The sequence below is a fragment of the Protopterus annectens genome, chromosome 14.part0 (genome assembly GCF_019279795.1).
Source record: "Protopterus annectens isolate FY-2018-M chromosome 14.part0, PAN1.0, whole genome shotgun sequence".
Lineage (NCBI taxonomy): Eukaryota > Metazoa > Chordata > Ceratodontiformes > Protopteridae > Protopterus > Protopterus annectens.
The window spans coordinates 244,170,075-244,184,462 of record NC_056748.1 but is presented as its reverse complement, the minus strand read 5'-3'; the positions used below and the strand labels follow the sequence as shown (position 1 = coordinate 244,184,462).

Below are 14,388 nucleotides of genomic sequence, written 5' to 3'. Positions count from 1 at the left end.
CTTTAGCATGGAAATAAGATTTGCCATGGTCATTTTTCCTTTCACCATTTTAGACTTTGGCTTGCGGAGAAACAAAGGGATAACGTACCACCTTATTATACAATGCTAATAAAGGGGGAAGGGATAGTCAGAAAAACTATTCCAGACGTTTGTTGAGGGACCTTGTAGCCCAGTGACAATATTCCTTCCAGTGGCATCTGCAGCTGAAGTCCCTCTTTTTTGCGTCTATTTCTCTTACTTTTTACTTTGCAACTCACTGGCATTTATAATCGGGTCTATATTAGAACATAGAAGTTTCAAAACTTCAAATGTTCTAATATCGAACCCTATTCAGCGAAAGCTGAAAACATTGAACATACAGAACAGCAAATTTTTTCCTAGGGAAAAGATTTGCTGTTCCAAAACACATACACACAACACAAGCACACCAAACAACAACAATCCACACACATACACCTAAAATCTTGCACCTAACCCTACACTAAACTATACACACACCACTTACTATCCACTTACCTTAACCCTAACCCTAAGGTCCGTCACTATTGCACACTCACCTCATCTGCACCCTAACTCTAACTCACAGACCCTGCCCTAACCCTCATGTCCACACAATCGCACACTTACCTGACCTGCGCCCTAACCTTAACTCACCTAACCCGCCCTAACCCCTTACCTAACCCGCCCTAACCCTCACATCCACACAATCGCATACATACCTAATCCGCGCCCTAGCCCTCACATCCAGACAATCGCACACATACCTAACCCGCACCCTAGCCTTAACTACCCTAACCCGCATTCAATCGTACACTTACCTGAACCCGACCCATAACTTTCCACCACAGTGCTGAAAATATCAAAGCAACAGAAACGGACAACTGAATTCTTTCCCTAGGAAAAAATTCTGTTTTCTGTTGCTTCGATATTTTCAGCTTTCACTGAATAAGGTTCGATAGTAGAACATTCAAAGTTTTGAAACTTCGATGTTCTAATACAGACCCTTTATTCAGTAACACTAACACTGACCCTTGTCCATCCATTGTCTACTGGCAAATATGTCCTGGTCTGTCTGCTAAACACTTCACTACTCAGTTGATGGTATGGAAAATAAGGCCATCATCCCTGGCCAATGGAAGAACTGCAGGGCATAACGGCCTAACAGTAGTCAATACTGCTAATTATCACTGCAAGGAAAGGAACATGCAAAGACTTCTGTGTTCACATCCTAATAACTGATGTGGATGTGAAAATAAATTATGTGGCCTAACAACAACACTTTTCCATCTTTCCATCTTTACGAGGAAGTCACGCAACCCCTACTCTAAGATAAGAGGGTACCTGTCAAATCTTCGAATGCTCAAAATTTTGAACGTTACATGGTCGAGACCAAATGTTCGAAATTTTGAGTGCTCAAAGACAGACTTTCAATGGCACCGTACAGTGCAGATAGGGAGAATTTCCCTTTTCTGCACTGAAGTGCGGTCTCGGAGTTGTTATATTTACGTAGGGGCGTGTGGGGGGTGCAGGGGGCTTGGCCCCCTGCTTACACTGTTAAAGTGGTTTTTTCTGTGTTTTCTTTTTTTTTTTTTTTATGTTCGAACATCCAAATGTCGAACATTTGGTCTCGACCATGTAATGTTCGACATTTTAGATGTTCTAACATTTAACATAGACCCGAAAAGACATCTAGCCAGATGAAACTAACTTCCACCCTTCTTGGCTGGTCCTCTGACACTTATGTTAGGTATAATAACTGTAAACAAAACCCTTCTGTTAACATGCCAATTATAAAAAAGTTCTTGGAAACCCACTGCTAATATGAATGCTCAGAAAACTGTACCTTTCGGCTAGTATGACTTTCACTCCCAGTTCCCTGGGGAGAGAAAAACACATAATGACAACATAAAATAATTTTAGCAAAGAAACATGCTAACTAGCAGCAAAACCAATTACTGGTCAAAAAAGACAAATGCTTAAGTCTTTTTCTGGTTGTAAGCAGATCAGAAATGTTAGTCAAACATTCATTGTTTCAGTAACTAATCATAAAACATGGAAAGGCAACATTATCTAAAAATAAAAACAAAATTAAAATTTTAATTACAATTAAAATAAGAATGTTTTCATGAAAACAATGAAGAGCTGTGGTTAAGGTGCGGAAGAAGTTTTTAGCCAGAAGTAGTTCACAGCTGATAAGGATTACAAAGTCCGACAGGTGACATAATCTACATAATATTTACTACATTTTGACTTTTATCTGTCCTCCCTCCTGCTCTAAAGCAGCAAGTCTCTACAGGCTCACATGCATCTTTCTCTAAAATGGCATAGTAACAGCTCTTAGCAATGACTAGTAGACTTTGCCATCTGACTGTCAAACTTATTAAAAGGCTGGGTAGAAGAAAACTGAAAAGTGCAAGCAAGATTTAATGACAAAAAAACTTTACTAAATAATTGCAACAGACAATTATTAGCCACAGTGTTTGTTTTTGTGATACAGTACATACCTGGCAAAAAGTATACAGAAACAAAGATAAATTAATTTAAAGTATCAATATTCTCCATCCCTGGTCCCTTGATGATAGTTCTCAGTCCACCAATATACATGCAATGGGCTCAGCAACAGTATCATAACATAAAGATTCAGTAATTAAATAACATTTTAATAAAATAATTATCTCCTCAAGTGGCAAGAGAACACGTCCATAAAGCAGTGCGGTAAAAGGACATCACAGACAGTAACCAGAATTACTAAATTATGTAAATTGTAAAAGTTTTTTTTTTTAAAATAGAATAAATGTTCTAAAATAAATATGATGAATAACATCAACAAGTAGGGTGTGTCATAAAAGGCAACCGACTCACATAAAGTGTAAGCTAAAACAAACCAGTAACCACTGAATTATTTCAGAGCAGTCATATATGGTGATGAAGACTTCATAACGTTACTGGTTGTCTATTGGGCCAGTTCAGTTATGCAACCATTAATCTTGCAAGATACAACACTTGCCTTTGTAACAACAAGCAGCTCAAATAATCAGAGATGCAATAGCACCTATGATGAGGTTTCTGTTGGATCAGCAGTCTCTTCCATGGGAATGTTGTCAGTCATCTGAGGGGCCTCCTGACTGACTAAACTAATGTCATCAACTTCATCAGTAACACTGGGTTCTTCGGGAGACCTTAGTATCTTCTTAGTTTGCTGTTCTGCAGCTAAACTTTCGAGGGACTCCAAGTCTTCAATACCTGCTCGGTAATGAATCATAAGGAGTGTTAAGGCCTGGAGCCTTTCACCCGATTTAGAAATCGCTGCATTAATTAGGGACTTCTTTCGTGCATCTGTGGTTTCCTTTTTTTCCTTTACAAGAGAGTTGTTATGCTCAAGTTCTTGATCAATTTCATTCTGCAGTTTGTCTAACATAAACTCTAATTTTTGGGACCTTTCATCTGTGGGCAGACCTCTGTACAGATCTCGACCAATTTCCTTCACAGCAATAAAAACACTATCATCCAGACCTCCTTCCTTCCTTGCCAGCTTGGAGCCTGTGCTGGCTGGTTGCTTAGATGGACTATTTCCACTGCACGTTTCTGTGTCACTGCTTTCATTATCTGAAGTGTTTGGAGTCTGCTTTGGAGATGGCTCAGCAATGTCAGATCCTTGCTCAGGAAGGCGAGTTTTTGATACCTGACGCAAATTTAACAAACGTGTGCTTGTATTAAGAATTTGTCTGGTTAAGCCTGCTGTTCTGTTCAAAGGTGATTTGGTTTCCAAATCAACTCTCCTCTCTGGAGCAACACAGTATGGATTATCAGCTAAACATTTGTCCTGACATTTCTTATGGCACACATATGCACACAGAATACACTGAGATGCTGCTTTGGTCCAAACTTTCTTTTTACAATACTCACAGTGAGTTGGATTCTGAAACTGTGTGTCTTGAAAACTATGTTTACTTTCTGTAATTACAGTCTGACTAAATGTTTCTTCTTTAACTAAAACAGGGGGCTCATCTTGCACAACACTATCGCTTTCCTTTTCTAAAAGAAAACTGGTATTGTCCGACTCACCTTCTTTTAAATATCTGAAATTAATTGTAATGTCACCATAACAAAGACTTTCGTTAAATCCCTTATGGGTACATAAGCTTCGCAAAGCAGTTCGACTTACTATTGCTTTCAGTTCAGGTGCATTCAATCTAAATGTACTCTGGCTTTCCATTGAAGACACACACAGACATTCTAAAGCAATTTCTTCTATCTTTACACTAACATATCCTAAACAAATTAGATCACCAATTTTAAAAGGATTCCTGCACCACAATGCAACATTAAGGTACTTATGCTGGCTTTCAATCTCAAACATACATACAGCTTTTGTCCACTTGCCATATCTATTACGATAAGTTATCTCAGAAGATTCCCATGATGGACAGTCATCCGCATTGTCTTTTGTGCAGATGAAGTTGTCAGACAATTTGTCCTTTGGTATTTCTTGTTTATTTGCATTCTGCTTTGGTACTGTTGTATCTTCAGACTGATTAGTACTTTTTGACACATTTTTTTCTGCAGACCTTTCCCCGTTATTTGAAGGTGGAGGAAGGAGGGGAGGAGGAACAGGAAGCCTTTCTGTTTTTTCTGAAATAAAATCGCTTGACTCTGGTGGGCTGTGTACTTCAGGGGAAGATGAAGCAAGTTTATGTTGTGGTCTTGGTGGCACGGGAGGTTTGTTTGTTTGTCCTTGTGAAGGTTTACTTGTTTGTTGTGCAGTTTCTTGGAGCTCATTACTTTTGGATGGAGCTAGTTTATTTGCTTCCTTCTGTTGTGATTTTAACGGAGGCTGATTAGCTTGATTAACTTTTCGATTTAGATTTGGAGATGTGGTCCCAGAAGGTTTAGCAGTGAGGGGTGTTACTGTGCGTTTTGGACTCTGATTTGTAGCTGATAATGCTTCTTCTTTGACTTCTGAGCTGGATAACTTTAAATCACAAACAATGTCCTCAAATTCAGCTTCTACATCCTTAAATTCGGCGCACTCTAAACTAGTCACACTTGCAACATCTTCTTCAAAGTTTTGCTGATAATATGGTGTTATATCGTTGGGGTCATCTAGCTGGTTCATGACTTCTTGGATTGATGCACCCTGTTGATTCTGATGCCCAACTGGCCTCTCATAAAAAACTTGGACCCTGTCCCCAGCCTGTTTGATGAGTTTTAGTACTTGCACAGATGATGTTACTTTAACTCCTACAGGCAATAAGAAAAAAAAAGTAAGAGTAAATGTGGATACAGATCAATCCAAGTTAATGCAAAATGACTATCACTGATTTTGTATCTTTTCAACAGCTTCACATAAGAAATAACATTTTCCTACCAATTAGTTTTTACTTTAGAAAGATTCATCCAAAAGCTTGCAAACCTGCTCATGTTACTCATCCCAGCAGCTGGGATTAATCAACAAGGTTATATTAAAATGCCAGCAATATGAAATACTTATATATTTCCTAATAATAATCTTACAATGTTCACGTGATATGACTGTAAACTAAGTGTAGCAGTTTGAAAACTCTTTAAACACAAAAAAAGAACGGCAAATGGAAATATAAGTTTATGACAAGACATGCCACCAACAGAAATCAATACTATCAAGTACTCATTTCTTCAGATAACTATGTGCAAAAGCCAAATCCATGCTGGAAACACAACTACAACTTCAAGAGTACAAAAAAAACCTGCTCTCTTCAACAAAGCAGACTCAGAACAGCAGTGTGGGACTGAAAACAACTATTATCAGCCAAGGAAAAGAAGAGTAAAATTAGTGGATGAGAAGACATTAACCTAATTAGCTCTTCACAGAGATATGCCCTGGTACATATTAAAGCAAACACGCTATGGTGCAAAGTAGTTATGTAGCACAAGAAAGAGTCCTAGTTATAAACCTTTTTCTGACAACTACTTACTCCCGTTTCCTTACCACTAATCATCTATCCATGCTTTCTGTTCAATCCATTCTATTTCCAGCCTCACAAGTAGTTTTCTGCCTGTTGTATTTCTGATTTTTAATTTCAGCAGTTTGTTGTTAATATGAAGAGGTCCACTACTCTTAATAGTAAACTTCAGATTCACAGTGATTCATCAAAGAAAAAAACTGATAAATTCTAAATGTACCAAACACTTTTGCCACATAGCACATTTAGTGAACTGAAAAGAAAGCTGTTTGACAGAGGGGCAAGCTCCCTAACTTATACATACTGACTCCATTGTTGTACAATAGTAGGGAAATGGCAAGTTCAATTTCAGTGAATCAGTGTTTTTTTTACTAAAATAAGCCGCGGTGGTGCGGCGGTAGCATTGTCGCCTCACAGCAAGAGGTTCTCCCATTCGATTCTCAGCTGGAGCGCCTTCTGTGTGGAGTCTGCATGTCCCCCCCACAGTCGAGTGACGTTCGGAAGACATGCGTGAATGGGCATGCCTTCGTTGAAGGTTAGGTGTCGAGCTGGCACCTCAGCACCGTAAAAAAAATAAATAAATTAAATTAAAAATCTACTGCTAATCATTAGTGGACCAGAGTTCCGCTGTGGCGACCCCTAACCGGGGAAAAGCCGAAGGAAGAACACACAAGTGTTTTTTAGTAAAACTATTTGACACATTAAGAATTCACAGATGTGTTACTTGAATGATTGTCACACTTCCAAAACTTCTTAGTTTGTTATCTGTTAAGCTGGGCACCAAAACTTACTGCAGTCTGAAAATGAATAAATGAAATTACATAAATTTATCTTCTATTTATACTGTGGTTCATAGTCTGAACTTCTGTTCTATCTTGATGCATTACAAAAGACAAAGGAGCTGGAGAGGCAGACTGCAGTACATAGCAAAACGTGTTCTAATCTATTCACATCACCTCAGTATTTTGCAGCTACTGTCATGCACTGCTCTCAATAAGTTTCAACCGTATGATAACCAGTGCAACCATTTATACGTCATGCATTGTTATATCTGTTCTTTCCTACCTCATAATCCTGGTCTTAGCCAATTCATGAATATTTACACCTCACAGGACAGGATTATTGAGGAATGCTAATTTAAGTGAATGTAAATGTAGGGATCTGGTGATTTTCTGACTCCCACTGGAGGGAGATGTGTTGCATCACTAAACTTTGCAGCAGATGAACACATCACTTTTTCACTTTCTAGGCATTTTCTTCACAGAAAGGCAGATGATGATGCTCCTGAAAATATTGCCAGTTCTGCAGTACAACTAATTTAATAGACTTTTAAGTGCACTTCATCTATATTTGCACTCACATAGGCATAGGACGTGGCTATGCTCTGTACTCCACAGTTTTTTATGTTTATAAACTGCACCCAAGGCTGCCTAACCTCATTTAAATATGAACTGCATACCTAACACATATGCCTATACAGCTGAAGTTTATAGATTGCATGGTGCCTAATATGTGTTTTCTTGCAAGTGTCACACACATGCACCCATGCAGCATTTTTATTTTTATGCATACTGCTTGGAACTTCTAGAATTGGAAAACTGACCCACTGGTGAGGTTTTTTTTTTCACAAAAAAAACTGGCATTTTTCAGTTTACTAAAGCAAATAACCGTGAATGACAATATGGTGGACAGTGTGTGGCTCAGTCTGCTGTACAGAGGAGTAGTGTTGTATTTCCATTCTCTGCAGTAGTGAAAATTCACTGCGGTACATAGTGAAAGGGAACATGAAGCTGTAGCTTTACAACAAACTAATCTGCACAGCACCCAATATGGTGCAATTATTGTTTAATAATTACTTGCTAAATGAAAGCAGAATATTAACTTCACTTGTGCTAAGAACATTCAGTAGGTTTGATTTCCATTACTAGATACACAGGAATCTATATTTAGATCTGTTTTAATATACAAGAAAAACAAAATTACTGGTGGCAACACCAGATGATGAAAAGAAACCATCTTCTTTTTAAAGCTCACATGCAGTTCAAAAGAAATGCACACTTTTTTTCTTTCACGCTCGTTTTGCTGTTATTTACTGTTCTGCTGTTATTTTTGGGAAAATCCTGAAAGCATGGTAGCAATGAATTTTCTCATACTATCTAGACATTATTTGAAAGCAGGGTAACAACATTTTGTCTAAAATGGAAATAGGAAGTCGATTAGACTTCCTGACAGATTTAGGTTTGTCTAGGTAAAATCTAGGTAAAGTTTGATTTTTGACATTTGTTTAAGTAGTTGAAGGAGGTGGGGACCATGTTTCGTTTCAATGTAATATTGATTAAATAGGATATGTCTTTGTGGAGGTAGCCAGATTGCAATTCTTTTTTTCTTTTTTGAGGGGAGGGGGTTATTTTGGTTGTATAGTGATTGTGCTGGAGTGAATTGGAGGAGAGGTAGAGCATCGGGTCTAGTACTGTTCCCAAGGAATGTAAGGTACAAATGGAAAGAATTTTGGGTGAGTGGTGGGAGAAAGTGGAATTAATGATGTTAAGGTGGGTAAAAAACTGGAGAAGTAAAAATAGGGTGAATAAGGGGGCAACAAGGTACACAGACAATGACGAGTAACAGCAGTAATACATTGGTTATTGGATGTGATGGTTAGGACTGTGGGGAGAGCAGCATTGCTTTTTTTCTGAATTAGACTGGGATGATTTAGGAAATTCATGTATTTAAGTGTGTAGGGCTTGGAGTATTTATCGGATTAGGTGGCTGTCCCTGTGGGTATATGGGACAATTAAAAGGAGAAAGTGGGTCAGTGTGAGTTTAAGGGAGTGGGTTGTGGGAGGCAGAGGTGACTACAAGTGTGGTGTCCTATAGGGCAGCTGGGGAACTGGGGTGGGAGGACAGCAATGTAAAAAGCACATCCTCTGTTAGCAGGAGTAATGCCCAGGACAAAATGAGCTCAGCAGTAGTGTGAACAGGCAGATTAAGTACACTATGAGTTTATATTAATTCTGAGAGAAGTGCCCATAAATAAAGGGAAAAGTTTACACTTTGGGAATGCAAATCTGTTAGTTCTGTGCACAGTTAGTAGTATTAGTAGTAGCAGCAGCAGAGACCTATGAAACTGTAAGCGAATCTGTGACTCTAGAGTCAAACAAGCAGGCAAGATGGTGTTCCAAAACGCTGAGCAATGAAGATCTTTCTGAGGCACAAATAGTAAAAATGAAAGAGGTAATCACAAAAATAGCAAATTAATCAGGGAAACTAGAATGTTCCATAACAGTGTCATCTTCTTGTTCTGAAGAAAACCTAAAAGTGGAAGGGGTGGGGTATCCATGCTCCAAAGAGCTGACTGGGTGTTAACAGTAAAATGAAATGAACATGATAATTCTTTGAAAGTCCATTTACAAAGGTTCTTCACTGAACTCTTTCTCTCAAAAAAAATGTTCTCTTCTGAAGACAGCCAGATGAAAAAAGAATCTTTATTTTCACAGCCAGCATCCAATCTGGGGATGGAAGATACAATCAGGTTTGTATAAGCTAGAGGATTTTTCATCCTCTTCAGAACTTGATGGATGCCTTTTTTCTCTTTCTAAAAGAGACAATCTATAGGTTCATAGGTTGGTACTAGGCTATCGGCCCTAGGACCTATAAAAGCCTAGCCATAACAATTCTCTGGCTATTTCTTCCCACACTATTTACTTCCTTGGACCCCTGTCTAGCAGGGCGACTGACATGATCCCTGGGGTGAATTTCCTTTCTTCCATCCAATCATCAAGGTTCCTTTTGAAGAGGGCCAAAGAGGTGCTCTGCTTGACATGTATGGGCAGTCTATTCCAGAGTCTGGGGAGTCTCTGGGTCAGGAACCTATCCCTCCAGCATGTTTTGTTTATTGTGATGACAAGGTTTACATCCCTGGAGCATGTGGCTGTGAGGGATTGGGATTTCTTTAAGTGTAGCATGTCCAACAGCTCTGGGTTTGACATGGCCTTGTATGTTAAGCAAAGATCGCCTCGGAGTAGATGATATGCGACAGAGTATAGCTTACAGTTTTTTAAGGCGGTCAGCATGAGACATCTGCTTTAGGCCTGTGATTCTTTTAGTGAAGTATTTCTGCGGCCTTTCCAGTTGTTGCAAATGTCTTGAGAGTTACATACCAAATGGGGCGTTGTATTCTATAATGGGTCGAATGAGGGATGAGTACAGTGGGACAATTACCTCTTTTTTCTGGATGAAAACCCTTAGTGATGAGGTGTGCCACATAGAAGGATTTCCTGACTGTTGTGGTGATGTGGTTATTGAAGGTGAGAACACTGTCCACCTGTGTCCCTAAGTCTCTTATCACACTTTCGGTGTTTAGTGTACTGCCACCTATGTGGTAATTCATGGGTACATGTTTTTTCCCAAAGGGGATAACTATACATTTCTTGGCATTGAGCTTGAGCCCATGGCTCTGGCACCAAGCATCTGTTTCTGTAAGGCCCTTTTGTACAGTATCCACATCATTTGGGGATTCAATAATGGCTCCCAGTTTGCAGTCATCTGTGAACTTTGTTAGCCAGAGTCCCTTAGTGTTGGCCTGTTCTTCAGAGAAGTAGATGCTAAACAAGAGAGGTCTCAGGACTGAACCCTGAGGTACTCCACTTGCCACTTGTCTGGAGCTGGATTTGGAGTCAGCTACTTTTACAGTGTGGGTTCTGTCAGTAAGCCAGTTGGCAACCCGTCGAGTGACGTAGGGATTATTGCGCAGTTTAGTAAGTTTATCTATGATTCCAGAGTGGGGAATGGTGTCAAAGGCCTTGGTGAGGTCCAGATAGGTGGGTGTGGACTGCCTTTCCCTCGTCCACGGCTCTGGAGACTGATTCGAAGAAGTCAATCTGGTTCAGGAGACACGATCGGCCCTTCACGAACCCAAACTGGGTGGGGTCCAGTGTTTTAAAGTTGCCAATGTCTTTGTTTGTAAGTTCCATGATAATACGTTCCATGGCCTTGCAGATCAGGCTCGTCAGACTGATGGGGTGGTAGTTCCTAGAATCCAAGGTGGATCCCCCCTTGTGGAGTGGGATAACTGTAGCTGTGCGCCACTCAGTAGGCATGAAGCCTGAGGTGAGGGTATGATTAAACATGACACTTAGGTGAGGTGCCAGTTCATTTTGTAGTCCATGTAGTACACAGCCTGGGATGTCATCTGGTCCCATGGATGCTGTATTCTTAGCTTTGGAGAGTGCGTTTTTTACCTGTGTGCCCGTTATTACCGGAATTTGGCAATCTTCCGGTATTGAGATGGGCCATTTAGGGGGTGAGAGGGGGATGAAGTTGGCATTGAATCGATCTGCCAGGATATTGGATATCCTTGGGATCAGTATATTTAATGCCATTCTGTTGTAGCTCAGAGCAGATCTCAGCATTGCCATTTAGAGTTTTGACATAGTTATAGAATGCCTTGTGGTTGTCTTTGGAATCTTTGGCAATTTTATTTTCATAACTAGCTTTGGAAGTAAAAGGTTTAGAAAGATCTGAGGAAGCTTGGGTGGCCATATGCAGTAATGTAAAATGTGGGATGTCTGTTTACAGTGAATTAAAAATTGTCTTACACATGGACACCTCACTACTATCTGGTCTCTGAACATCCCAAATCACAACATCAGTAAAATCACCCAAAAAGGAGTATTAGAAGAGAGACAATCAGAAGTCAAAAGAGGAACAGATTTAGATTCGGGTCTGCAGCAGATGTCAGGGGACTGATGTCTGTGATGGGATATTTCTTTATTTCAGTCTGGAATGTTCTTGTACTGCATACCATTCTGACAACCACACCAGGAATCAAAGCAGCTTGTCTCAGTGTTGCTCCTTTTCCCTGAAACTCATGTTCAGACAATGAAACAGTGTGGAGTACAAGGGAAATACTGTGGACTTCAAATTGTAAAATGAGAGGAACAATCATACGTCTAGCAGCCGAAGCAAGAGTTGCCACATTTGGTACAGCATGTCAGGGCTGCTCTGCCCCTGCTGGTGTGTGTTCTGGCAGTTCATCTGGTGACAGTGGTCACATTTGAAGTTCACTACCTTTTAAGTACTGAAAGCATAAAGTTTGCAATGATATACAGTAGGGCAGTGATCAAAAATGTGAAACTATTTTTTTTTTTTATTTTACATTTGTTGACTGGGATAATCTGACTGGATACATGTCCATTTTCAGCTGAGGCCCGGGGAGAAAAGCTCCAAAGTTAGTTACAAAAGAAAACATACATACTACAAATTAAACAGAGTTTTCAGACTCTGTAGAGACAAGTAAGTAATACAATCTCACAAACTTATGAAATAGTTTAAGAAATTACAACACAAATAAATTGCAGTAAAGTAGTATTGGTACACAAACAGAACTAAAGATTTAGTCAGGCTTGGAGCAAGGACAAAACCAATGAGAACTGAAATACTGCTTGAGACTTTTTCTTGAATTGAGTTAGAGTTGTCTCTAGAGTAATGTCAGCAGGCAGTGAGTTCCAAGTTTTGCCAAAAGAGTTGGCAAACAGAGTCACCAGCTGAGTTGTTGGATTTGACAGTCTGCACTACCAGTCTATTGATGAGCGAAGTGGTCTGGGGTTGCATTAGGAGTTGATAATGTTTTTAAGTGCAGGTGTTTTTTCACGTTGATAAAGTACTTTATGAGCCACTATAAGTTGGTTGTATTGAATTAGCCTGGGCAGTTCTAGCCAACCAAGATTATTTAGGTTTGTACAGTGATGTGTTCTGTAGGGCAAGCCAGTGGAAAATCTAGCTATGTGATTACAGCAGCTTGAGAATTTGTTAAGATCAATTTTGTTTAAGTTGATAAGTAGAGGGGAGGCATAGAAAAGGGTAGAGAGTAGATGTGTGTGGGCAGTGGCAGTTCTAGCATGTGAGGTTAGGAATGGTTTAATCCTATACACTGAATCAAGTTTTTTATTAATGATTTTGATAGTTTTATTGACATGCATATGAAATTTAAGATTGTTACCTACGATGACACCTAGGCGTTTTCTATAGACATCTGGGGAGATTATGGTCCCATTATTAGACTTAATGGAGAAGGATAATACTGAGGACTTTTGAGTGGCGAAGAAAAATAGTAGCTTAGTTTTCTTGGGGTTTAAAATCAGACGACGATCAGAAAGCCAATTTTCAACTATGTTAAAAATATTCTGAGTTACTGTCTGCAAATCTGGCTGGGTTGTGGCAGGACAAATCAAGATGGAGTCGTCTGCATATTGAATGCAGTTTGGTTTTGGGATGACAGTATGGAGGTCATTAATGAAAATGGAAAACAAAAGAGGTCCATGAATAGACCCCTGTGGGACACCTAGGGAGTTGGGTAGGAGGTTGGATAGTTTATTCTGCCATACGACGGCTTGTTGTCTATCACACAGCTAAAATTGGAACCAGTGGAGACAGTGCTTGTCTAAAGAACTTTTTTTCAGGGTGTAGATGAATAGTTGGTGATTAACCATGCTGAAAGCCTTTCAGAGGTCCAAAAAAAGGGCCGAGGATAATTTGTTGTTGTTCCTGTTACAGTTTATAGCATTGGAGAAGGTGAGGAGGGCTGAGGTGGTACTATGATGTGGCCTAAAGCCATGCTGAGAGTTAGCCAGTAGGTTGTTCTGAATTAGATAGTGAAGTAGCTGTTTATGGATGCACTTTTCCATAATTTTAGCTAGTGGTGACAAGATAGCTATGGGTCTAAAGTTAGATCGTTCAGTACAGCTACCACCTTTATGAAGGGGTATGATATGAGATATTTAGGTTCATAGGTAGGTACTAGACTATTGGCCGAAGGGCCTAAGTAAGCCTAGCTAACAAGGTTCCTTGGCTTACGCCACCCAAGAAAGCTATTTTCCTGTGTCTCTGTCAAGCAGAGCCACAGAAGTGATCCCCAGGATGTATTTCCTATTTCCCATCCACTCATCAAGATTTTTTTTGAAGAGTGCTAATGAGAAACTTTGCTTGACATAGATGGGTAGCTTGTTCCAGAGTATGGGAAGTCTCTGGGACAGGAATCTATCCCTCCAGCATGTCCTGTTTATTGTGGTGACAAGGTTTAGGTCCCTAGAGCATGTAGCTCAGACGGATTGGGATTTTTTAGGTGTAGCATGTTCAACAGCTCTGGGTTTGACATAGCTTTATATGTTAGGCAGAGATCACCTGGGAGTAGGCGATATGCTACAGAGTTAAGCTAGGTTTTTTTGAGACGGTCAGTGCAGGGCATCTGTTTGAGGCCAGTAATCCTCTTTGTGAGGTACTTCTGTGGTCTTTCCAGCTGCTGCAGATGTCTTGTGAAGTTCATTCCAAAAGGGGCGTTGTACTCTATAATGGGTCTAATGAGTGTCGAGTAGAGGGGAACAATTACCTCTTTTTTCCTGGATGAGAACCGTTTTGTGATGAGGTGTGCCACGTAGAAGGATTTCCTGAC

General features: G+C 39.9%; 1 protein-coding gene across 1 annotated transcript in view; it reads right to left on the bottom strand.

Annotated features, from left to right (window-relative positions):
• Nucleotides 1–2,422: 2,422 nt before the first annotated feature.
• The window catches only part of LOC122788646 (PDZ domain-containing protein 8-like), a 753,792-nt gene continuing 741,826 nt past the window's right edge, over nt 2,423–14,388 (bottom strand). Inside the window, exon 4 of the mRNA XM_044055544.1 lies at nt 2,423–5,253. Coding sequence (XP_043911479.1) covers nt 3,053–5,253 — 2,201 coding nt within the window. The 3' untranslated portion in view covers nt 2,423–3,052. The remainder of the gene's footprint in view (nt 5,254–14,388) is intronic.